The 26,254-nt window shown below is 37.3% G+C and overlaps 1 protein-coding gene across 1 annotated transcript in view; it reads left to right on the top strand.

Moving 5' to 3' along the window:
• LOC120225622 (protocadherin-15-like) overlaps positions 1-26,254 on the top strand; it is a gene marked incomplete at its 3' end in the record, with an annotated part of 247,527 nt that overhangs the window by 131,169 nt on the left and 90,104 nt on the right. The window contains exon 8 of the mRNA XM_039223805.1: positions 16,862-16,974. Within this exon, the coding sequence (XP_039079736.1) occupies positions 16,862-16,974 (113 nt within the window). The remainder of the gene's footprint in view (positions 1-16,861; positions 16,975-26,254) is intronic.

Below are 26,254 nucleotides of genomic sequence, written 5' to 3'. Positions count from 1 at the left end.
AGTGTAGTAGCTGCTATTCAAGAAGAGGGGGCATCTAGGTGACTCAGTCAGTTAAGTGTCCACCTTCAGGTCAGGTCATGATCTTGAGATTTGTGAGTTTGAGCCCTGCATTGGGCTCACTGCTGACAACTCAGAACCTGGAGCCGGCTTGGGATTCTGTGTCTCCCTCTCTCTCTGACCCTCCCCTGTTCATGCTCTGTCTCTCAACAGTAAATGAATGTTAATTCTTTTTTTTTACTAAAAAAAGAGAGAGAGGGAAAACATTGGAGTGCCTGGGTAGATTAGTCAGTTAAGCATCATATTCTTGATTTCAACTCAAGTCATCATCTCACCATTCATGAAATCGAGCCCCGCATCAGGATCCTGGCTGATAGCCTGGATCCTACTTGGGATCCTCTCTGTCTCTGTATCTGTCTCTGTCTCTCTGTCTCTGTCTCTCTCTCTGTCTCTCTCTCTCTGCCCCTACCCCATTCATGCTCTCTGTCTCTCTCAAAATAAATAAATAAAATTTAAAAAACAAAGAAGAGGGAAAATAGACTCTGTCTCTTGGTGGGAACTACAGAATTTGTAGCTGTCTTTGATCTGCTTCAGGTTATTTGTGTGTGTGTTAGATTAAGATACTTACAAGTTGGACTGAAGTTATTTTTTCATTCCTTGTCCCATGAGTTAAAAATAAGTTGAGTAAGCCATGTACTATTTAGAAACTGTCCATTATCATTAGTTAAAACCTCAATGCTCAACAGTTGCATAGAGCACTGATTATTATTAATTATATTGGATGTAACTCCACATCAAGTATTTTTACCAATTGTTTAAAAATTGTCAGGCTGGGGGTGCCTGGGTAATTCAATGAGTTAAGATTTCTGATTCTTGATTTCAGCCTAGGTCATGATCTCATGGTGAGTTCAAGCCCAGGGTTAGGGCTCTGCACTGACAGTACAGAGCCTGCTTAGGATTCTCTCTCTCTTCCTCTCCTTATGCCCCTTCTGTGCTCATGCTCTCTCCTCTCTCTCTCTCTCTCTCTCTCTCTCTCTCTCTCTCTCTTTCTCTCTCTCAAAATAAATAAATAAATAAACATTTTCAAAATTTGTCAGGCTGAGTTGACCTACTTGGATCTTCAGGATGTGACCTACTAGCATGATTGATTTAGTCCTTGTAGTAGGAACATGGGAGTGAGCCTCCTGCCCCTCCTTGGTGTTCAGTTTTGCATGAATCACTAGTGTTCTCTTTCATCTCAGGTTCACTTGAAGAAATATTTCTCAGCCATTTATTCATTTGTGTGAGTATTCATCTGGTGAAAAATGAACCCTACAAAACACAGGTCCCTTTAACTAGCCAGATATGAACCAAAGCCCACTGCATTGTACTGAAGGCAGACAGACAGGGGAGAGTGCTTCTGTCTCCCTGTCTACACTGCATAGTCCCCATGCCTCCCTCAAGGCCCCTTAAGGGTATCCCTACATACATACCAAGAGCAAGTGTCACCTTGAATATTAAGTATTCATTAAGCATATTTTTGTATTATTTTGGACAAAAGAAATGTGAAATTAAAGTCTTAATATGGGTGTTGGTTTTATAGGTCTATACATTTATCCAAAAACATTGAAGCCTATCTGTGCATTTAATTGTATGTAAATTGCACCACTAAATGAAACACACCTTGGACATCACTGCAGTAAACAATAGATTAAATTTTGTCTAGATAATGGGGAGATTAAAGTGGCATTTTAGCATGTTTACTAGTTTATAAATGCACAGAATGTCAGAAGATTGAGGAAGCTATCAGAGCAGTACATGCATGAGAGGGCAAGGCTTTAGAGGAGGAAGCAGAGTAGGAATCCAGAAAAGCACAGGATGAGTGAATGGCGAGGACACAGGCAAGGAAGGATCATATGGGCAATACATGAAGAGTCAGAAGAGAGGAGTCTGGAGATTCTCATCTGCAGAGTCAGAAAAACGGTGGCATTATCAGCAAAACTTCAGTTCATGTTTTTTAAGCTTCTTTTCATGTTTAAATAACAGGTATGGGCATTTCATATGCCATAACACAGCGGTTCTCAAACTTTAGAGATTTTCCAAGGTGCGTATTTCTGATGTCGCTGTTCAGAGATTCTGATTCAGCAAGACAGGACGGGATCTTGGCCTTTCTCAGACAAGTAGACCAAGGTCTTTACTCTTAGCAGCACTACTATAAAAAGGCATCAGGAAAATAACCCAGGAAAATCTTTGTAGTATTATCCTAAATTGAGAAATTGGCTACTAATGGAGTAACTTCGATTTTCTTGAGAGACCAGTAAAAGCAAATTAGAGGTTTTATTATTTTTTTGGGGGGGAGGGTTGGATTACACAGTTTTTGACACTGTTTTAGAACAGGAAAGAAGAGTGTATGCTTTGCCAGAAATAGCTTAACAAGGAGATTGCAAAGGGAATGGCCAGACCTGAAGAGATCTAGAAAATGTAAGAGTAGGTCACAGGGAGTTTACTGTTTTCAGTTAGAATGAACAAAGATGCACAAGGGAAGTGGGACAGCTAGAAGGCACAATGATAAATTTAAAACTAACAGAATGGCAAGATGTTCGAGGCAGTCTCTATTATGTGGGCATCAACCTCAGAATAACATAATACAAAAAGAAATGTGCTTTGAAGGCCTAGATGAAATCATGGTTGAAATTATTGGCAAAATTGTAGTTATATAACCAGGGTCGCAGGTGAATTGAATATCAAGAGAATGGAATTTTAAAAACAATTAACCCCAAGATTACAACCAAGACAAAAATTAAATGGAGAAAACTCAGAGCTTTGGAGAGGTTTTGAAAGAAGGACCTTTTTAAAATAATTTTTATTTATGTTTATAATGGGAAAGAACAGTCTCTTCATTATTGTTTTTGTGGTTGTTGTCATTTTGATGTGAGTGTGGCTGGCACACAATGTTGCATTAGTTTCAGGTGTACAACGTAGTGATCTGACACAGCCACACGCCATTATGCTGCACTCACAAGTGTAGCTGCTGTCTGTCCTGTTACATCGCTGTTACTGTCTTCCTGAGGCTCTGATTTTTATTCCCGTGATTTACTAATGCCATAATTGCAGGCTGTATTTCCCTTCCCCTTCACCCATCCATCCATCCCCTGCATAACTTCCCTCTGGTAACCATCAGTTTGTTCTCTGTTTTTATAGGTCTCATTGTGCTTTGGGTTTGTTTTGCTCATTTATTTTTAGATTCTACTTGTGATTGGAATCATATGATATTTGTCTTTCTTAGTCGGACTTAGCATAAGGCGCTCTAAGTTTAGCCATGTTGTCTCAAGTGGCATGATCTCATCCCTTTTTATGGCTGTGAAATATTCCATTCTGTGTGTGTGTGTGTGTGTGTGTGTGTGTGTGTGTGTGTTTAAAATATACCTTATCTATTCATCTATTGATGAACACTTAGGTTGCTTCCCTGTCTTGGCTATTGTAAATAATGCTGAAATAAACATACAGGTGCATATATCTTTTCAACGTTCTATTTTCTTTATCCCTGAATAAATACTCACAGTAATGAAATTACTAGATCATGTGGTAGCTCCATTTTTAATTTTTTGAGGAACTCCATACTGTTTTCCACAGTGTCTTTACCAGTGTGCATAGCCACCAACAGTGCATAAGGTTTCCTTTTTCTCCACAACCTCACCATTTCTTTTTGTGTCTTGTGTGTGTGTGTGTGTGTGTGTGTGTGTGTTTATTTTAGCCATTCTTTTAGATGTGAGGTGATATCTCATGGTGGTTTTAATCTGCATTTCCCTAATGATGAGTGGTGTTGAGCATCCTTTCATGCATCTGGTAGCCATCTGGATGTCTTCTTTGAAGAAATGTTTGCTCATGTCTTCTGCCCATTTTTAACTGGATTATTTGTGTTTGTTGGTATTGAGTTGTAGAAGTTCTTTGTATTTTGGATACTAACCGTTTATTAGATATGTCATTTGCAAATATCTTCTCCAATTCAATAGGCTGTCTTTTAGTTTTGTTGACTGTTTCCTTTGTGTCCAGAAACTTTTTATTTTGATGTAGTCCCAACAGTTTATTTTTGCTTTTGTTTCCTGAGCCTTAGGAGACGTATGTAAGAAAAAGGTTGTGATGGCTAATTCCGTAGAAATTACTACCTGGGTTCTCTTCAGGATTGTTATGGGTTCAGGACATGTGTGGATCTTTAATCCAATTTGAGTTTATTTCTGTGTAATGTGTTAGAAAATTGTTTATTCTCATTCTACATGTAGTTGCCCAATTTTCCCAGCACCATTTATTGAAAAGACAGTCTCTTCCCCATTGCATGTTCTTGCCTCTTTAGTCAAAGATTAATTGACCATATAAATTGTGGGTTTATTTCTGGGCTCTCTATTCTGTTTTATTGATCTCTGTGTCTATTTTTGTGCCATGACCATACTGTGTTCATTACTACAGTTGTGTGTTTGTGTGTGTGTGTGTGTGTGTGTGTGTGTGTGTGTGTGAGAGAGAGAGAGAGAGAGAGAGATCTTGAAATATGGAATGACGTTACCTCCAGCTTTATTTTTCTCAGAATTGGTTTGGTTATTTAGGGTCTTCTGTGTTCTGTACCAATCTGAGTATTATTCTAGTTTTGTAAAAAAATGTTGTTGGGGTTTTGATTTGAATTGCATTGAATCTGTAAGTTGCTTTCAGTGATATGGACATTTTGACAATATCAATTCTTCCAAATCATGAGCATGGAATGTCTTTTCATTTGTTTGTGTCATCTTAAATTCCTTCCTTCCTTGTTCTCTCTCTCTCTCTCTCTCTCTCTCTCTTTCTTTCTTTCAAAGGAAATTAAAGACGTGAAAGCTATAATGTGAAATTTTATAGTTTTCAAAGTACAAATATTTCACCTCTTTGGTTAAGTGTATTCCTGAATATTTTTTTAATGTTTTATTTATTTCTAGGGGAGAGAGAGAGACAGCGTGAGCAGGGAAGGGTCAGAGAGAGAGGGAGTCACAGACTGAAACAGGATCCAGTGTCTGAGCAGGCAGTCAGCACAGAGCCCGTTGCGGGGCTCGAACCCACGAATCGCGAGATCATGACCTAAGTGAAAGTCAGACGCTTAACCAACTAAGCCACCCAGGCGCCCTATCCTGAATATTATTTTTGATCTGATTGTAAGGGGTGTTTTTTCTCTCTTCAAGAAATTTTTTGTTATTGTATAGAAATGCTACAGATCTCTGACTATTAATTTTGTATCTTGCCACTTTACTAAATATGTTTATTACTTCTAGTAGTGTTTTTGGTGGAGTCCTAAGGTGTTATATGTACAGTATGCCATATGCAAATAGTGACAGTTTAATTTCTTCTTTACCATCATGGATGCTTCTTATTTCCTTTTCTTGTCTGATTGCTGTGGTTAAGGCTTCCAATACTATTAAAAAAAAAAAAAAAGTGGTCAGAGTAGACATCCTTCTCTTGCTCTTGACCTTAGAGGAAAAGCTCTCAGTTTTTCACCATTGAGTATGATGGTGGGTTTTTCTTTTTTCTTTTTTTTTTAATTTTAATTTTTATTTTATTTATTTATTTATTTATTTATATTTCAAATAGTTTATTGTCAAATTAGTTTCCACATAACACTCAGTGCTCATCCCCACAAGTGTCCTCCTCCATGCCCATCCCCCCCTCCCCCCCACATCCATCAGTCCTCAGTGTTTGTCAGCATTCAAGAGTCTCTCATGGTTTGCCTCTCTCCCTTTCCCCCACCATTTCCGCCCTTCTTCTCCCCCTTGTTCCTCCGTCAAGTTCCTCCTAATCCTCCTATACGTGCAAACATATGATATTTGTCCTTCTCTGCCTGACTTATTTCGCTCAGCATAACACCCTCAAGGTCCATCCATGTTGCTACACATGGCCAGATTTCATTGTTTCTCATTGCCATGTAGTATTCCATGGTATAGATAAACCACATCTTCTTGATCCATTCATCTGTGGATGGACACTTAGGCTCTTTCCATGTTTTAGCTATTGTGGAGAGTGCTGCTATGAACATTGGGGTACATGTGCTCCCATGCATTAGCATTTCTGTATCCCTTGGGTAAATTCCTAGCAGTGCTATTGCTGGGTCCTAGGGGAGTTCTATTGTTAGTTTCCTGAGGAACCTCCACACTGCTTTCCAGAGGGGCTGTACCAGTTTACATTCGATGGTGGGTTTTTCTTATATGGCCTGTATTATGTTGAGTATCTTCCCTCTAACACCATTTTACTGATAGTTTTTTTATCATGAATGGATCCTCACTTTTATCAAGTGGTTTACCTGCAGCTACTGAGATAATCATATGATTTTTATCCTTCAATTTGTTCATATGTTTTATGTATGATGATGATGTTGATAGATTTGCAAATATTGAACCATCCTTGCATCCCAGGAATAAACCCAACCAAATCATGGTGAATGATCTTTTCAATATATCATTTTTTCTAATTTGCTAATACTTTGTTAGAGATTTTTATATCTGTGTTCATCAAGAATATTAGCCTATAGTTATCTGTTTTTATGGTGACTTTGTCTGATTTTTGGTACTGGCTAATGCTGGGCTCATAGAATATATTTGGAAGCTTTTCTCCCTCTTCTATTTTTGGAATAGTTTGAGAAAAATAAGTATTAACTCTTCTTTAAATGTCTTGTAAAAATAATTTGTGAATCCATTTAGTCCTGGACTTTTATTTTTTTGGTAGTTTTTGATTACTAATTCAATTTTGTTACTTGTAATTGGACTCTTCATATTTTTATCAATCTGGTTCACTTTTGGAAGATAATATGTTTCTAGGAATTTATCCATTTCTTCTAGGTGGTCCAGCTTGGTATGTAGTTTTTCATAGTATTCTTTCATAATCCTTTGTATTTCTGTGGTGTCAATGATTACTTCTCCTCCCTCATTTCTCATTTGTGTGTGTGTATACTTTCTATTTATTTCTTGATGAATCTGGATAAAGGTTTGTCAATTTTATTTATCTTTTTAAGGAACAAGCTCCTGGTTCCATGATTTTTTTTCTATTCTTTTCTTAGTTTCTACTCATTTATTTCTGCTCTGATCTTTACTATTTACTGTATACTCTAGTTGGGCTTTCTTTGTTCTTTTTCCAATTTCTCTAGGCATAAGATTAGATGTTTATTTGAAATTTTTCTTATTACTTGAAGTAGGCTTATGTTGTTGTTAACTTCTCCCCTACAACTGCTTTCACTGTATCCCAGAGATTTGGGACCATTGACTTGTAATTTTAATTTACTTCCATGTATTATTATTATTTTTTAAATTTCTTTATTGACTGCTTCATTGACCCATTGGTTGTTTAGTATCATGTTGTTTAGTCCTCACATGTTCATGTTATTTTTCCAATTTTTTATGATTTATTTCTAGTTTCATAGCATTGTGATTAGAAAAGATGTATTGTGTGATTTCAAACTTTTTAGATTTATTGAGATGTATCTTACAGCCTAATATGTATCCTATTCTGGATAATGTCCCTTGTGAATTTGAAAACAATGTGCATTCTTTTGTTTCTGGATAGAATGTTCTGTTTATAGAGTTCCCTACTTTCATTTTATTACTATCAATTTCTTTCTTAATCTCCATTAATATGTGTTTTGTATATTTAGGTGTTTCAGTACTGAGTGTGAAGATATTTACATTTGTTCCGTCTTCTTGGATTGATCCCTTTATGATTAGGTAGTGTCCTTCTTTGTCTCTTATTACAGTCTTTCTTTTAAAGTCTAGTTTGTCTGATACAACTATTGCTGTCCTGGCTTTTCTTCACTTACATATTTGCATGGTGAATGTTCTTCTGTCTCCCCACTTTCAGTCTTTATGTATCTAGATCTGAGGTGTGTCTCTTGTTGGCAGCATATAGATGGATTTTGTTTGTTTTACCCATTCTGTCACCCTGTGCCTTTTGACTTTTGAATGGAGCATTTGGACCATTTAAATTTAAAGTAATTATTGGTAGGTATGTACTTATTAACATTTTAAAATTTTCTTTTCTGTTTTATTTTTAAATTTGTAATTCTTTGTTCTTTTCTTCTTCTTTGGCTTTCTTTGTGATCAATGAATATATATAGTGATTCTTTGCCTTTCTTTCTCTTCATTTTTTGTTATCTATATAGATTTGGGGTTTGTGGTTTCAATAAGGTACATATGTAACATCCAAAGTACATAGCAGTCCATATTAATTTGGTCATTCAAGTTCAAATCTATTCTGAAAAGAAAAGAAAAAAGAAGAAAAGAAAACAGAAAAAAATCTTTCTTTTTCCCTTTCTCATTTTTTTGCACCCTTCTCTGTATTTTGTGTATATGTTGTCATATTTTGTATCTTTTTATTCATATTGTTTAATGTCTAATTGAGCCCATTTCTTTTCCACTTAAAAAGGTGGTCTTAACATTTTGTGTTAGGTTGGTTTATTGATGATGAAAACCTGTATAATTTATTTGTCTGGGAAACTTTTTTATCTCTCTTTCAAATCTGAATGGTAACCTTGCTGGGTAATGTATGCTTAGTTGTAGAGTTTTTAAAATTTTTTCTTCTTTCACCACTTTGAATATATCATGCCACTTCTTTCTGGCTTACAAACTTTCTGCTAAAAAATCAGCTAATAACCTTATAGGTTTTCCCTTGTAGGTAACGTTTTGTTTCCCTCTTGCTGTTTTTAAGATTCCCTCTTTATCTTTTACCTTTCACATTTTAATTATTATGTGCTATGGTGTCGACTTCTTTGAGTTTATCTTGTTTGGAACTCCCTGTGCTTCTTGGACTTGGGTGTCTATTTCCCTTCCCAGGTTAGGGAATTATTCAGTTATTATTCAAACAAAGATTCTATACCTTTCTCTTGCTCTTCTTTTTCTGAGATCCCTATAACCTGAATGTTTTTTTCACTTGATCCTTTCCAAGAGATCTCTTCATCTGTCCTCATTTTTTCAAAAATTATTTTCTCTTTCTATTGTTTTGCTGCTTGTGCGCCTCTCATTAACCTGTCTTCCAGTCTTCTTCATCCTCTTACCTATTTATTCCCTGTAGCATGTGTGTTTGTGTGTGTGTGTGTATTTGATTTCAGACATTATATTCTTCAATACTGATTAGTTCTTTTTAACATTTTGTCTCTTTATTGAAGGTTTCACTGAATTATTCCATTCTTTTCTGCAGCCCATTGAGTATCTTTATGATCATTACTTTATATTCTTTATTAGGCATATTGCTTATCTGTTTCATTTAAGGTGTGGCGGTGGTTTTTTTTTTTGTTTTTTTTTGGTTTGTTTTTTTTCTTGTTATTTCTTTTGACACATATTATTTTGTCTCTTCATTTTGTTTGACTTTCTGTTTGTGCTTCTATGGATTGGAAGAAATGGCTAATTGTTCTAAAGTTGAACTAGTGGTCTTGTGTACAGTGTTCCCTATCCAGACCATGTATGCTTCGTGAATTTTGCTAGGTGTTTGGTGCTGTGGCTGTAAATGCTAGTTACTCTTTTTTTTATTATTATTATTTCTTTAATGTTTACCCAGGCGCCCCACTAGTTACAGTTTTAACCATGGCTTTTTATGGAAATGAGAAATTAAAAAATAATAAAATTAAAGAAGAAAATGAAGAATGAGGGTGAAAAAGAAGAAAATTTTAAAAAGGAGAAGGAAGATGAAATAAAAAAGAAAACAGGAAAACCAAAATAAAGCCATATAAATTTTAAAAGTAAAATAATATATTTAAAAAAGAGAAAAATATATTAAACAAGCAAAAACCACATAACCACAGCTTGTTTTCTGTGCGCAGCACTACAAGGTGGCTGGTGTAGATTTGTGGACCCTAGGCTCCCTGAGGACGCAAGGTTTTTTAAGGTTGAAGGGGAGAAAATTCTCCTTCAGTTCCCTGGCACTCTTAAACCGATGTTTTCTTCTGTATCCCAGCATACAAGGGGTGTGGCTTACAGATCTTAGGCTTGCTGCAATCGCCAGCTCTGTGTGACAGTCTGACTTTCCAGTCAGCACCCACTAATCATGGGATCAGAACCTCTCGCTATAGCTTCCAGACATTGTTGTGGTCTCGGCTTCTGAGGTGGAGGGGAAGAAAGCATTTCCAGAGTTCCTGGGCCCTTTTAACCCCTGGCTTTGTTCTCTGTGCCCCAGTGTGACTAGGATTGCTGTGGCTTGCGGACCTTGGGCTCACTGAAGTCACACACTCACTGAGATGACTTGACCTACCTGTAATGAGGTCTGGACTCCGCTCCTGTTTAGGCTTTTAAGATGGGGTGGGGATGTGAACCGTGTCATTCTCCAGTCCCTCTGACCTGGAGAGCAGTCTGTGGCTCTTCTGCTTTTTGGTGGAGTTCTCATGGTGTCTCTTCTACATGCTAGTTGCTCTTTTAAACCACTGCTTTATTTCTGTGCCCAAGGACAGAAGATTCTGCTCCTAGTCCCTCAGTACTGTCCCTCTCCACTGCCATTGGCAGCAATGGGGGTGGGGAGTTCCTTCCTTACTGTGTCCCCATCTCTCTTGCTTTTCTCTTGCTGTTCTCTCTGTTTGGTTGTTCAATCTTTTCAGCCAGCCCTTGGTTCTTCTTCAGGAGCAACTCTTTATTAATAGGTGTAATTTGGTGTGCTCCATGGAGGAGGTGAGTTCACGGTCTCCCTATGTCACCATCTTGAACTGGAACCAAGAAGCAACTTCTGTAGATGAATTAAGTATAGCTTTGCCAAATGGAATGAATATCACATCTTCTAAATGAAAAGAGTAAGTGAATCTGTAGGGTCCTTGAACTTAGACATGCACTTCTGTTCTTGGAAATATTTTTATACGTCAGTAATAGCCTGGCTTTTGCAAGATACTCAACATTCACGGGTCACTTGAAGGTTTTCATTGAAAATCATTTGGATATAAGTTTTATGTCATAATTGCTTTTGCTCTCACAAAGGAGAGGTCAGTGCATTATTCGCCAATAACATTGGACTGGGACTGATTATAAATTCTTACATGTCCATGATATAAAAAACTTGGGAAATAGCCATAAATTTCCTTAAATTTCTATGGCAATCCAGTTTTCTTTGATAAGAATTCCGTTTTTAACACTTGAGAATAATACAGTTAAGACACCGCATCATTATTCATTTCATTTCTGGCAAAAAACAACAATACTCATCTTAGAATAACAACACAAACATGAACAATATTATTACTACAGACAGTTTATTCATTTGTTTTTGTAATTTCAGTTGTTCTAGAGCTACATTCCAGTGTGAATGGGACATCAAGTAGTATCTTTGAAAGTTGTCTGGATTGGATCTTTTCTATTTGTAAAGGACCAACTGAATAAACTGAATGAACATATAGATTACTAAATTTAATTTTTATTTTTGAGCTGTCCTTATAATAATATATAATATTCATATGTCTCTAGAATTAAAAAAAAAAAACAGTATAGCTAATTTAATCTAGCTTCATTGCCTCTTCCCTTAAAACATTCCCTATTTCTCTTACTTAACACTTTTTTAATATTATAGTTTATCATTTTTACTAACATCTACATGTATGCATTTATGTATATATTTCCTTTTATTTGTGTGTAGGTATACTCTTTCTTAAAAGTTAGTATACTATATGCACTTTTCTCCAAATTGTTTTCTTAATATAACTAAAGATAATTCTATAGTAATAGGTAAAGATATTCACCATTCATTTTTATATTTCAATTATTATCCACTTGAGGATGTATCCTCATTTACTCTACCAGAACACTATCAATGTATATTTAGGCAACTACTTACCTTTTATCGTTAGAATGCAAAAAATTTCCTTGAAGCAAGATTTCTGGGTCAAATATAAATGCTACTATGACTTTCTTCAATTATTTATTTGTCATAAAATATGCATAACATGCAGTTTCCCATCTTAACCATTTCTAAGTATACAGTTTAGTGATATTAATTACGTTTATAAAGTTGCATCTGCAACTCTTTTCATTTTGTAAAACTGAAACTCTATACACATTAAACAATAATTCCCTATTCTCTCCCCATGACCCCTGGAATACACAATTCTACCGACTGTCTCTGTGGTAGCAGCTAAGAACCTTATATAAGTAGAATCATGTGGTATTTGTCATTTTTATGACAACCTTATTTCATTTATCACAATGTCCTCGAGGTCTGGCATATGTCAGCTTTTCACTATCCGTTTATTTCTATCTTGGAATCTAAACTGTGAGTGCCTTGTAGACAGCATATAGTTGGATCAGGCTTTTTTCTTAATTCACTTGGTCAATCTCTGTCTTTGACTGGAGAGTTTAATTAATGTACATCTAAAGTCATTACTGCTAAGGAGGGACTTTTGTCATTTTGATATTTGTTTTCTTCCATACGTCTTACAGTTTTCTCATCTTCATTTCCTTCAGCACTGTCTCCTTTTGTGTTTAGTTGATTTTTTGTACTGTTTAAATTCTGCTTTTATTTTCTTTTGTGTATATTCTATAACTGGTTTCTTTGTCATCATCATGTGAACTATATTTAAATCCTAAGGTTATAGTACTGTAAGCTGAATTTATGCTACCTTAAATATAATAATATACAAAACTCTGGGGAACTTGGATGGCTCATGCAGTTGAGTGTCTGACTCTTGATTTTGACTCAGGTCCCGATACCAGGGTCAGGGGATCAAACCTTGTGGTGGGCTTTGCACTGAGAATGGATCTGCTTGGGACTCTCTGGCCCTCTGTGTCTCTCCCCTGCTCCTGAACTCCCTTTCTCTCTCTCTGTCTCTCTGTCTCTGTCTCTCTGTCTCTCAGAAAAATATTTTTAAGATTATAAAACTCTATTCTTTTTCAGTTCAATCCTCATGTTTTAGGTTGTTTATGTAACAAAATTACATGTTTGTATATTGTGTACCTGAAAACATAAACTAATAATTATTTTAAATTTCTTAGTCTCTTAAGTTATGTAGAAATCACAAAGTGGAGTTGTTGCTATAATACTAGCTTTTATAATCACCCATATATTTACTCTTTGTGAGATCTTTGTTTCCCCTACTGCTTCACATTATTGCCTGGTGTCTGCCCCTGGTAACCCGCAGGATCCCCTTGCCACTTCTTGCAGGGCTGGACTAGTAGTGATGGACTCTCTCAGCTTTTATCTGGGAATGTCTTAATTTCTCTGCCACTTTAGGAGGAGAGTTTTGCCAGATATAGAATTCTTTTATGACATTTTTTTTTCTTTTAGCACTGTGAGTAAATAGGGCCACTTTCTTCTGGCTTCACCAAAGTTTCTAAAAGAAAAAGGCTGATAATCTTATTGGGGATCCTTGGTATGTGAGGATTCATTTCTCTCTAGCTGTTCTCAATATTCTCTCCTTGTCTTTGTCTTCTGTATTTGATTATGAAGTGTCTTGGTGTGAGTCTCATCTTAAATTAATTTCATTGAGGTTTTTAGATGTATATCTATATCTCTGTCTTTCCTCAAACTTTGGCAGTTTTTAGCCATTAATTTTTCAGACATTCTCTTTGTCCCTTTCTCTTTCTTCTTCTGTGACTTCCAGAATGTGTATGTGGACTTGCTTAATAGTGCCCTATTGGTCGATTAGGTGCTGTTCCCTTTTATTTAATCATTTTTTCTGTTACTCAGCATCAGTAATTTCCATTGTTGTATCCTCAAGTTTATTGATTATTCTGCCTGCTCCAATTTGTATTTCAGCCTCTCTAGTAAAGTTTTTATTTCAGGGTTGTCTTTTTCAGCTCCAGAATTTCTTATAGCTTATTATAGTTTCTTTTTAGGTTCTCTATCTTTTTTCCATTTCATTAATACCTAAGTTTCTGAACTTTCTCTACACCTATTTTTAGTTCTTTGAGCATATTTAAGAAAGTTGTTTTAACATCTTTATCTAGTAAGTCATCAATCAGGTGTTTTTCAGGGGCAATTTCTATTGATTTTTTTTCCCTTCAAGTGGGCCATACTTTTCTGTTTTTGTGTATACCCTGTGTTGTTGTTGTTGTTGAAAACTGGACATTTGAATCTAATAATGTGGTAATTCTGGAAATCAGAATTTTTCACTTTCCCAGAATTTACTGGTTTTTTTGTTTGTTTGTTTCTATTTTTGTTGGTGTGTGTGTGTGTGTGTGTGTGTGTGTGTGTGTGTGTTCTTTATTGTAGTCTGTCTCTGTGCTGAGGACTAGTCTGAGGTGTAAACCTAAGGTCTTCTCAAGTAGTTTCTGAGCTATGACCTCCCCTCCGTATGCACAGTGGCTTGCTCATCTCCCTCCATATGTAGTTCCTTTGAGATGTCCCAGTTTTTAATACCTGGCTTCCAAAGGGAAAAAAGGAGAAAAATGAAGAGGGTGAAAAGATGCTAGACCTTCGAATCCCCTGGAAATTTTCTCATCCTGAGTGGAGGCACTGGTAGCAAGAAGGGTGGGTGTGACAGATTTAGTCATCTGCACCTCTGTGATCAGAAACACCAGTCATTTATTAGGGCACAGATCTCTGATACTTAGAGGACCTGGTCCTTTTTGCCCATAATTGCTCCCAGCCACAGTGTGCAGGCTGCTTTAGGAATATGTGCCCAGCTCCCTGCGAACTGGCGGAGGGGTGGAGGATGGGTAACTGCTACTTTGCTAAGAGTTGTAATTGATAGAAATTAATCATATTTTATTGTCCAAGCCTTACTCCAGAAGTTGGAAGACTTAAATAAACTTCAGAGTTCTAAAATAGTTCTATCAGATAGCTCTTGCCAATTGCTGTTTACATGAAGATAGATTCCTAAAGTCATCCTCTCAGAATTCGCCAATACTCATATCATTCTCAGACACTATGCCAGTTTTTTTTTCTAATTTTTTTTAATGTTTTATTTATTTCTAGGAGAGAGAGAGAGAGACAGCGTGAGCAGGGGAGGGTCAGAGAGAGAGGGAGTCACAGACTGAAACAGGCTCCAGGCTCCGAGCTGGCAGTCAGCACAGAGCCCGACGCGGGGCTCGAACCCACGAACCGCGAGATCATGACCTAAGCGAAAGTCGGACGCCCAAACGACTAAGCCACCCAGGCGCCCCGGCCAGTTTTTCCATCATATGTTTCATAACAGTCTTGTAGTAATATCAGAAATGTCTGGAAAGTACATTTTTTCTCATAGGCTCACCAATAGAGAATAGTGTCCACTTTGGACCATTGCTAATCTAACAAGAACAAATTTCAGTGTGGTTTTAATTTGAATTTTTCTTTTTGTGTATAAAGGTGAGCATCTTTGTATATGATCAAGAGTCATTTACCTTTCTCTTTCTGTGAACTTTTTATTCTCACCCTTTTTTTTTTTTTTTTTTTTTTTTTTTTAATGTACTGCTGATGTTTTTCTTTCCTAATTTGTAAATCTTCCTATGTTAGGGATTTGGGCATTTTGTGTCTGTTGTTAATTGCACATATTTTCCCTAGTTTGTCACTTGTGGTTTTACTTTGTTTACTGTGTCTTGCCAAGCCATTTTGTAATGTCATCAAATTTATCTCTCTATTCCCTTACTGCTTCTTGATTTGAGCCCTAGTTAGGAGAGATATGCCCACTCACATTATAGTGGAATTTGTCTGTGTTCTCATCTATTACGAGCACTTGTATTGTTTCATTGTCATTATATATGAATATCCTCTCCATTTGGGGTTTATGTGAGTATAAAGAATGGATGCAATTTGATCATTTTCTGTATTGCTCTTCTATTTGATAAATTGTAGTATTCAAAAATCCGTTTTCCCCTACTGTTTTGAGATGACTCCATTATCATATGCTAACTTGTCATGTGCAATTTTGACTATTTCTAGATTTCCAAGTCTGTTTTCCTGGCACACTTTTTTTATTTCCCCTCACATAATGACTCAGGAGAGGTTCTCTTCTTGTCTCAGTGTTAAAGCAAAGGAATAATAGAAATTAACCCATTTGTGGATATGTCTGGCTTCTAGCACCCTGGATTTGAATGCAAGCTCTATCTTAAATTGTCTCTTTGATTTGGACACGTTATTTAATATCTCAAAGCCCCCAAATCCTTCTCTGTAAAATGGGAAAGATTTTCAGACTTACTGATGGTTATTTACATAAAGCATTTAGCACAAGGTAGGCATTAATAATTGGAGGCCACAGTTATTTTATTCTTACAGTTATCGTTACCATTTTGCCAAATGCATACATATACTTTATAGTTATAAAATTTGAGTTCTATTTTTTTCTTCACTTTGAGAAAAAGAATATCATGTTAGACAAAGGAAGATAATGCACTTGAAGAAAATTTCTGCAAGAAGAAATGTACTTCATCTCACTAAAATGCCTGTATTTAAGAAATGTCCTCTGTAGGCATTAAGAGTATTATCAATATATTTTGATTTAATATAATTGATGTAATTGGCTGGATCTTTGCCTCTAGAAAAATATTTGCCCAGCTGGAACAGAATATGTTCATTTCAATTTTCAAGCAGCTTGATATTTGGTACAAATTACTAGTCTTTGTTTATTACACGATATTGTGGAAGACCATGCAGACCATAATTAAGATTTATGCACCATTAAAACACAATTGTATAATTCAAAATTTGCTCTCCCTACACTTAATATCTCTTCTCATGTGATGAAGCTTCAAATTAATTAAAGAGCTCTTCTAATAAAAGATATTTAGAAAACCATCCAAACAAGAAATATTTTCCATCTTTCTTACCCATAAGCTAATTAATTATATACCACATTTGTGTCTCCTTTCCCTAGACTGCATAATTTTGAAAGTTAATTTACTAATGAAATTGTGATTTTGTTCCTCAGTTAATGAAGCAAAATAGATATAGCGCACACACATATTACTTCCTGTTCTCAATTATGTGCTGAAATCTCACTGTCTTTCAGGGACTCCAGAGGATTACCCACGATTTTTCCATATGCATCCCAGGACTGCAGAACTTAGTCTCCTGGAGCCTATAAACAGAGATTTTCACCAGAAATTTGATTTGGTTATTAAGGTAAATTAAATTAATTTCTTATTGCCTTGTGTTTATGAACTGCTAGTCAAAGAAACTGATAATGGCTACTCTAGGCTCTTTTATGTTTTAAAAATTTAAGTTAATCTGACAGCAATTAGTCAATTTCTTTTCATTCAAAAAAGTGAAGTGTGGCAGTTTTAATGCATTGTGTTGCCTTTCTTTAAAATCACTGTTTATATTATGATGTGATTCAAATACTGAGTATTTTTATATATATTAAATCCCTGGCCAAATGTATTAATACTACATCATATAACTTTTTTACACTTTTAGTGTTTAATTTTTCTTGCCAAAAGAAACTTATTCTTGACCACAAAACCTTCACTGATGACTATATTTTAAATGTGCATGAATTTATACATTTATTTTAATAATGTATTTTAAAAAGTGATGCTCTTTCTATCATAAAAAGAAAAAGTATTGTCTTTCCAGAAATTCTTTTAACATAGGTCTCATTATTTTCTTTATTTTGAAAAATAATCCCAGACTGGAAAAATTATCAAAGAGAAGGGAATCCATTTGGCATTACAATGACAGTTTAATAGTATCTACTGTATTGTAGTGAAATCATTTAAAAGGTGCTGTGGAAACCCAGATGATATACCAACGAATTCTGATAGACTTTGCTCGGAAGGTAAGATTTGTGCTGTATAGGGAAGGAATAGCGGTAATTTATGTATGGCATTCTAAGTAATAGGACGGACATAAGCAAGAACAAGAGATCAATGCAAACAATGGGCATCATATGACTTTCTCGTATATACACATAGAGAACCATAACTATAGAAGTGAAGCCCCAGGGTATATATATTTTTTTTTATTTAAAAGTGTTAAAAGAAAGTAAGTTAGGGAAGCTCACTGAGCATGTACACTGTACAAGTTAAATTTATTTTGCACTGAATTAGAGCCACAACCTTAATTATATGCTCACTAGTACAAATGTGTAACTAAGCTCAGGTAAGGTGAGTGAGTGACTCAGAGCAAACCTCACTAAAAAGCAGCATCTAAGTGAGGGCCATCCGCCTTCATTCCACCCAGATGCACTTGCTTAGAAATGGTTGTGTGGCTTAAATATGTGTCGGTGCAACTGCAAACAATTTTAAGTAGATAGACGTTTTAGTTTTAGCTCAGATTAGGACATATTTTGTGAGCACTGATCCTGTCATGCATTGCCAAAATCTGAGATGAGTTGGTAGCCTTCTGTCCTTGAAGCACTTGTAGTCTATGAAGGCAAGGAGTTCTATAGGCTGATAAATCAAATATAACACATCAGCCTGCTGCTAGGAAGACCCCTAAGAGGTGCTGGAAAAGCACAGAACAGGAAGATCTAAATGAATCTGGGGACTCAGGAAAGATGTTCTGGAAATTACGCCAAGCTCCATGGTGCTACCTAGGAAGAGTCTGGCCAATGATAGAAGCGGGAAGTATGTTTGAGCATAAGGAAGGGCAGAAGTGAGAGCATTGAGGCATGATGTAGCAGGCTACAAGCGGTTCATGGGGAAACGAGGTATAGAAGCAGACCCTGGGAGAGCCTTATGTGAGGCTGCAATTTCCTTGGATTTTATTCAGGAGGACCTGGGAGTCATTCCACAAAGACAGACACCTTTTTACCATTTGTATAAAATGGCCATGTGTGAGATTCATCTTCTTACACTATTTTAATTATTGTGGAACTATATAAACTCAAAAATACGTATCCATTGTCTACCGGCAACGTACTTATACTCCTGTGGTGCTGCTCTCTGCAGGAGGTGAGAAACCCTATGAAGCAGTGTTTCCAAACTGCCTCATTTCAAACCTGAAATCAATGATTTTCTTTTATTCTCAAAGTTAGTCGTCCTGGCATACCCAGGTATAGTGAAACTCAGCCCATCAATTACAGAGAACAAAATCAATTAGAATGGGCTATAGATAATTTTTAATGTTTTAATAACACTATATATTATTAATGGAGGTTTTTACAGACATGATTAGATTCAAATTACTGCGTTTTGCATGCAGTCAAGGGGATAATAAGCAAAGGTATCAATCTATAAGAATAATAATGTGCCACCTGCTTGAATAATAGCTGAACATTGTGGCTTTGTATGGGGATCCATTGAAATGCTACAGTCTGGCAGTTCTCTGTAGTAAATCTTTCAGCTTCTTCCTTTTTTCTTATTTTAATAATGCTTCATTTTTCATTGGCCATAAAAGTTTTTATTGGATTTGATCCCAATTTCTGCTTTGGAAGCTAAGGAAAAATAAAATACAGTGAAGTATTTTTTCCTAGACTTTAAGAATTCTGCTTTTAAAAGTTACGTGTACATTTCACAGCTGGTAAGTGTCATGGTTAAGAGATTTATCATCTTTATTTCACTGGGTTCAGCTAGTGATTCATTCAGCATCCTGACAAAAATAGAAAGGTGTGACTAGGAAGAGAAAATGGAGCAGTTCACCAGCTTTAAGGTATTACACGATTGGAAATTGTCCAGTTAAAAGAGGAAAGGACAATGCATTCCCAAATGCTATTCCAAATCTAAAATAAATGTCATCATTTAAGCATTTTTAAAATGCATTTTACGTAAGAATTGTACATATGGTTGGCCCAAGAGAGTTCGTATTCATGCCTGTTGTCTTTGTATCATTATTCATAATATCTCTTCCACTCTTGAAACTGTCCCAGTTTGGATGAAAAGCTATGTGATCACCATAGTTACAAAGGATAAAGCAACTATGACCTAGAAATACAAAAGCATATTTTAGGTTCCAGGTGATCATGAATTAGTTCATGCATGGAGCCTCATTAACAAAGCTCAGAAAATTCCCTTTTATTATTATTACATGTGTAGTATTTTTAAAAATATAATTAGTTGATATATTTGTGCTCCAGACATCTAATACTAGTATCTAAATGGGTAAATTATTAATACTTCACTGTCTGGAAGTTGCTCAAACAAAATTTGTTTTTTATCTAAGTCCCATGGGTTTGCACAAGGCTCACAGACAAGATTGCATCACGGTCTCTCGAATTTCTTTGTTGTTCCCACTTGCCTACTTCTACTGTATAGCAGCCCAGTCTGTCTTCCTTGTCTGTCCACGCCCTGAGCATGTGAACCAGAGCCGTCAGTAGTCACCTGGCACTGCATGCTTTCTGTCCGGCCATCCTGAACCACTAGCAGTACACTCCACATGCCCTGTTCTCTCTGGTCCCCAGGCATTGGTGGATGCCACCTTGTCTCCTGAATCACCCTGTCCTTTCTGATGGGGAGTCTAGTTCACACCGAGGCATCAATGATGAGCATCAGTGGGCTTTACTTCTGCTGGAAATATATGGCCACTGGTGAAACTTCTCCCCACATCCCTGCTTGTCCCTGTGCGGCTCTGCTCACTCTACATTCAGTTATTCTGTTTATATTCTCTTAACCTCTGCAGTAGCACCGATTGTAATATAGGTCTTCACCCTGTGGCCCAGGACCCTACCCCACCTGTGTAATAGTGCATGGAAGGGGCTCAATACATCACCGTATGGGTTTTCTCCCTGGTGCAAGAAAACGTGAAAAGCTGCTGGATTTGTGTACCTGCATCTTCACTGCATTTAAATACATACATCTCAAAGTGTATGCGTTCAGTACAGCTTTATCTTGTGTCTATGTCCAGAATGAAGGTGCAATAAACTTCACAAATAAACTCAATCCCTGGAAAAAAAGAAAAAGAAAAAGTCTAGTCCTATGGCAAAGCAGAGTTTAAAGCTATTTATTACTATATTAAAAAAAAACTTCTAAGGAAAAGATATATATTGACATAGAAAAAAAAATGAGCCACAGAATTAAAACTGGTGAGCTTAAATATTAGTGTGGATATGACAGTGATCCTGGGGAGTTACTTTGCTCTAGTCATTTGAAAAGACAACGCATCCTTGGAATGACTGAGGCCCTAGAGAACAGCTGCATTACATGCAAATTTCTAATGCCACAGCCCTAGTGCACCGTTGGGCTCTATCTGAACGATCATACCCATTATACTGTACTTCACAGGGATTCAGGGGGAAACTCAGGCTCACTGCTTTTAAGGCATATGACATTTGCTGGTTTTCAGTTTGCCACATCTTTTCTGAGCCACATCTTTTCTGAAATGCCTGGCATTTCACTTTATGTTGAAGAGACAGAAATGTGTGAAGGCTCTGCCTCAAGGAAACTGTAAGTATGGAAATGACCATATTAGACTGACTTCCCTTCTGATGTCTGCATCACTGTTTGCAGTCACAGGCTGGATAACTAGCCCTCATGCAATGCAGGTGTGTCACGTGGAGAATGAAGCAGACTGCAGCTGGTAAGGCCTGAAGCCTTCTGTTCCTACTTCTCTCTCTGGATCACCACCACCACCACCTGCCGGCCACCCCAGTTAGGAGATGCCAGCTCCCCAGACGCCTGTCCTGTGGTCCATGTCCAGTCATTGTAAGGTCTTCTCCATGTAGCTCTGGGGTTTCCCCTGCCCTTCTCCCCAGCCCCCATGCCCAAGGCACTTCTTTGGACCCCACAATCAAGGCCACCCTCTCACACAGGCGGTCTCTCAAACCTTAACCGCTTCTCCTTGCATCTGCCCCAGCCCCCCACGTTGCCCACAGAATGTTGCTAAAACAGAAATAGGTCATTCTGCTCCGTGTTGCCTTCAAGACGCTGGGCCATTTACCCACTACGTGTGTTTTCAATGGAGAACTTTGCTGATTTGAAAGATTGCAGGTGCCAAGAGCAGACAGACAGAGCTACAGACCACAGACCATCAGTCACCAAGTCTCTAAATTAAAGGGGTGCCATCTCCCATGGAAACAGAACTGTGAAGATGAGTTAAATCCGCTAAGGAGATGGTGAAGGATAAGTTACTGTTCTTTCTGCTGTCACATGAGTCTTGTCAGTCTATCAAAAAACGGAGAAATAAAGAGGGGCGAAGAAAGATGTGTGTACTCTCTTTAGGAAAGATTGACTAGGAGCCTCCAGTGAGCCAGGGTTAGGACAGAAAAAGTCAGAGCCGATGTTTCCATCTACAGCAAGCAAGACAAATGACATGGGTAGAAATATTCTAACCAAATGTGTACTCCCTGTCCTAAGGGACCACTACTGAAAGAGTGAAGCCCAGACATGCCCCACGTCTCTGGTCAGCAGGTCAGTGGAGAATAAATTCTGTCCGCCCTAGTAGCAGAAGCACTAAGGTGAGGAAGTTGGAGTCCATTGAGAGTGTAAGTCCTTATATATTTTAGAGAAATTATCCCACAGAAATTTCAAGCTTTAGTTCTTATTAGTAATGAAATAGCGAACTCTCTGTGGATTTCTTAGTGACTAGTATGCTTCCAGAAATCCAGCAACACAATTGAAACCTCTTCTTTTACTTTTATGTTCCTTTTTTAAATTGATTAATTTTTAAATTTATATTCAAGTTAGTAAACACAGTATACTGGCCTTCATGACTAGAACCCAGTAATTAATCACTTACATGGAAACCCCAGTGATACTCCTGGAAAGTGTCCTCCATCATGCCCATCACCATTTAGCCCATCCCCTCACCCACCTCCCCTCCAGTGAACCTCAGTTTGTTCCCTGCATTTAACAGCCTCTTATGGTTTGCCTCCCTCTCTGTTTTTATCTTATTTTTGCTTCCCTTCCCCTATGATCATCTGTTTGGTAGTTTAAATTTCACATATAAGTGATGTCGTATATTTGTCTTTCTCTGACTTATTTCACTTAGTATAATACACTCTGACTCCATCCATGTCATTGCAAATGGCAAGATTTTATTCTTTTTTGATAGCTGAATATTATTCCATTATATATATGTATTTATATATTTATATGTATATGTATTTTTATATATATGTATTTATGTGTGTATATATATACATACATCACACACACCACATCTTCTTTATCCATTCATCTACTGATGGATATTTGGGCTCTTTCCATACTTTGGCTATTGTTAATAGCACTGCTATTAGCATTATTATTAACATTGGGGTTCATGCCCCTTAGAATTAGCATTTTTATACCCTTTGGATAAATTTCTAGCAGTGCTATTGCTAGGTTGTAAGGTAGTTCTATTTTTAATTTTTTGAGGAAACTTCATACTGTTTTCCAGAGTGACTTCACCAGGTTGCATTCCCACCAACAGGCTTCCTCTCTCTCTGCATCCTCGCCCAACATCTGTTGTTTCCTGAGTTGTTAATGTTAGTCACTCTGACAGGTGTGAGGTGATATCTCTTGGTGGTTTTGATGTGTATTTCCCTGATTGATGAGCAATGTTGAGCATCTTTTCATGTGCCTGTTAGCCATCTGGATGTCTTCTTTGGAAAAGTGTCTTTGCATACACTCTGCATATTTCTTACCAAACTCAACACACACAGAAAAACAAATTTATGTTCCTTTCTAAAACTTTACACCTTAAAGATTAACGCATAAAACATTGTTTTTGTTTCCTTAAAAAGAACACTGTATACTTGTAGATCCTTCTGGTTGTCTCCAATTCTAAAAAATTCCAAGTGTGAGGCTGAAGTATTGAGTAACATGACAATTATGGAAATTAATAAAAGGAAAGAATGTCACGGGTCCTCAGGTCTAGCGCTTTTATTCATCCAGTGGGGTTAGAGCAGAAAATGCAGCCCAGCCATTGAATCCAGTGTCTATCCAAACGTGCGCGCTGCCGAGAGACACGCGGAGGTGATACTTTACTTGGCCTCCTTCTTTCCTCACCAGGTGACCTGCAGCTGCTTGGAAGGGGGAAAGAAATGTATCCATTCTCGTCACAGAGCCTGCATGTAGGCGAGGCCCCCTTGTCTGCAGAGCTCATTGTAGGAGCACAGCAGCAAGTGCAGATATTGTCAAATGTTCAAATGAAGCTGCTTTCTGAGCAGTCCTTGCCTCGCCTCCCTACGAGGCAGCTCCACATACCTGGACAGCCATTCCCAAGGGATCTTCATAAGCATCTTGGTTGTTGTGTAGAAAACTTGAGACTTACTCTAAACCTGTACGTTCAATAGGTCTACTTACTCACTACTCTTTCTCAACAGAGGTGCCTGGGTGGCTCAGTCGGTTGAGCGTCTGACTCGTGGTTTCAGCTCAGGTCATGGTTTCATGGTTTGTGGGTTCGAGCCCACACTGGGCTCTGTGCTGGCAATACAGAGCCTGCTTGGGATTCTCTCTCCCTGACTCTCTGCCCCTCCCCCTCTTCATGCTTGCTTGCTCTCTCTCTCTCTCAAAATAAATAAATAAACTTTAAAAAAATAATAATAATAACTCGATATGTAGGAGAAACACTCAACTCCCGCTCTCCCTACCTTCCAGCCTCTAAAAATTTACCCACTTGGAGATCAGTTGTTTTGGATATTGATAGGTTTTTTTTGAAATTCAGATATTCCAAGATGAACTTTTGCAGTTGACCAGTTCACATAAAGCACTTCAGTGGTTGGGGACAACCCAATCAGAACAGGATCAGAACCCCGCATGGGCCTCTACTGGTTGGGGAGGTAGATGGCATGGCAAAATGAGGGAGATAAAACAGTTGGGAGTGTTCCAGAAGAAAGTTACTGCTTTATCACTATCATAATTCCATCTCTGGCTAGGCCTGGTATTTATAGCCAAGCTGATTCCCGTGTTCAAGGCACTGGCCAGTGAGTCTGACATATCTGTGATTAGCAGGGGTTCCTGAGCCCGTGTCTTCCCCAGAGCAACTGCTTTTTCCCTTCTTTAAATCATTCAAAATTGGTTTAGTCATTTTGGTGTCAGTTTGTATCTCAAACACTAAGCAGAGAAAGATTTTTATTATTGAAAGATATACAGGAACTTTGAAGATTCATTGCAATAAATTATAAACAGAATGAGTATATTCTTCAAGTGAAGATAAAATATACTTCACTTTCTTAAAAATATTCCTTTGGTGGGAAGGGTGTCCATATTATTTTGTTGTCATATTATGAACTTTGGTCGGGTGTGCGTTGTCTGTGTTCTGTCTAGTGAAGATATTTTTTTCTTGTTTGTCAAAGAGAAAGTGTATTTATTTCCAGCCAAGAATTTATTTCTTTGTGATATTTATAACATTACAGACAAACCAGTTTTTGTGTGTAATATACAAAGCCATTTTTTGCATCTTATCTGATAACTTATTATATGTCTTTTTAAGTTCTCAGATACTTTTAGTAGCTTATAAATGTGCTTGCTGTTCAACTCTTTGGGCATCCTTTAATTCCTAAGAGTATTAGAGTTTAAATAAAGAACATTTCTGTAGGTTTAAGCCACTCTAATTTTATAAGAGTCAATAAGCAATGGAGTAAACTTATTTTTAATTATTGATTAGTGGACAATAGTAATATGATCTTTGACCTGAACATCACAGGCTTGCCATTTCTCGCTAAGACATTTCAAAAGAAAAAAAAAAATGTTCATAGAAAGAAAATGTAACCTGCTGTCATTAGTAGATTTTTGGCCCCAATGTCCTGTAGGGCTGTAGTGAGCCAAACAGGGCCCTACAGAGACTTCTGTTATACAAGGGAATTTCTACCACTTTTTGTTTCCATCTCTTCCATCCAATTGAAATGTGAAACTTTGCTTAAACCTGACAAACAGACAACTGCTTGCCTATGAGGCCAGAGCAGAGTTGCACTGGAGCCATTCTTAGTGTCACAGCTTCCTAGGAGCCTGAGCGAGAGAAGACAACATGCACGCAAACCTCATTGGTTTGCAAGGGGCTAGTGGCTGGGCAGGACCATGTTTGTTTCTGAAAGGCAGATTTCAGGGAGCCTCTCTGTCAATCAAGGTGCCCAAGTGTTTCTCAGGACATCAAAATGTGAGAACCAACCATATATTAATGTTATTTGGAACCTGGTAAGGCAGGTAACATGAAAATAATACTTAAGGAAACAGACAAATAAATACAAATTAGAAAGTCTCACTGGGCCCCCAGGAATCTGCCTTAACAAAAACCTCACGTGATACTGTGACCTCAGAGCCAGTGCTTTAGAAAACAGTGTTTGAGAAACACTGATGGAAAAAGTACAGAAGGCAGAGTCTCCTTTTGGAGCCTGCCTTGAATGAAATGATGTCTTGGAAGAGGCAGGCATCCATAATGCCTAAATAGCTTGACAGTGTTGGTTGCTCAAGCCACTCCCTGGGTCAGCCTCTATTAAATGGTACCATTGCACTGCAGTGGCCGTAAGTTAACTGACTACCTTACAATCAACTAGTGTCCATAAACTAGTTTCCTACTGGTGGGAAGAGGGGAAATCCATGTGCCA

The sequence above is a fragment of the Hyaena hyaena genome, unplaced genomic scaffold, assembly GCF_003009895.1.
Source record: "Hyaena hyaena isolate Hyena2069 unplaced genomic scaffold, ASM300989v1 scaffold_1453, whole genome shotgun sequence".
NCBI classification, from domain to species: domain Eukaryota; kingdom Metazoa; phylum Chordata; class Mammalia; order Carnivora; family Hyaenidae; genus Hyaena; species Hyaena hyaena.
Note: the sequence above shows the minus strand (reverse complement) of the source record. Positions and strands in the feature narration are given on the sequence as shown.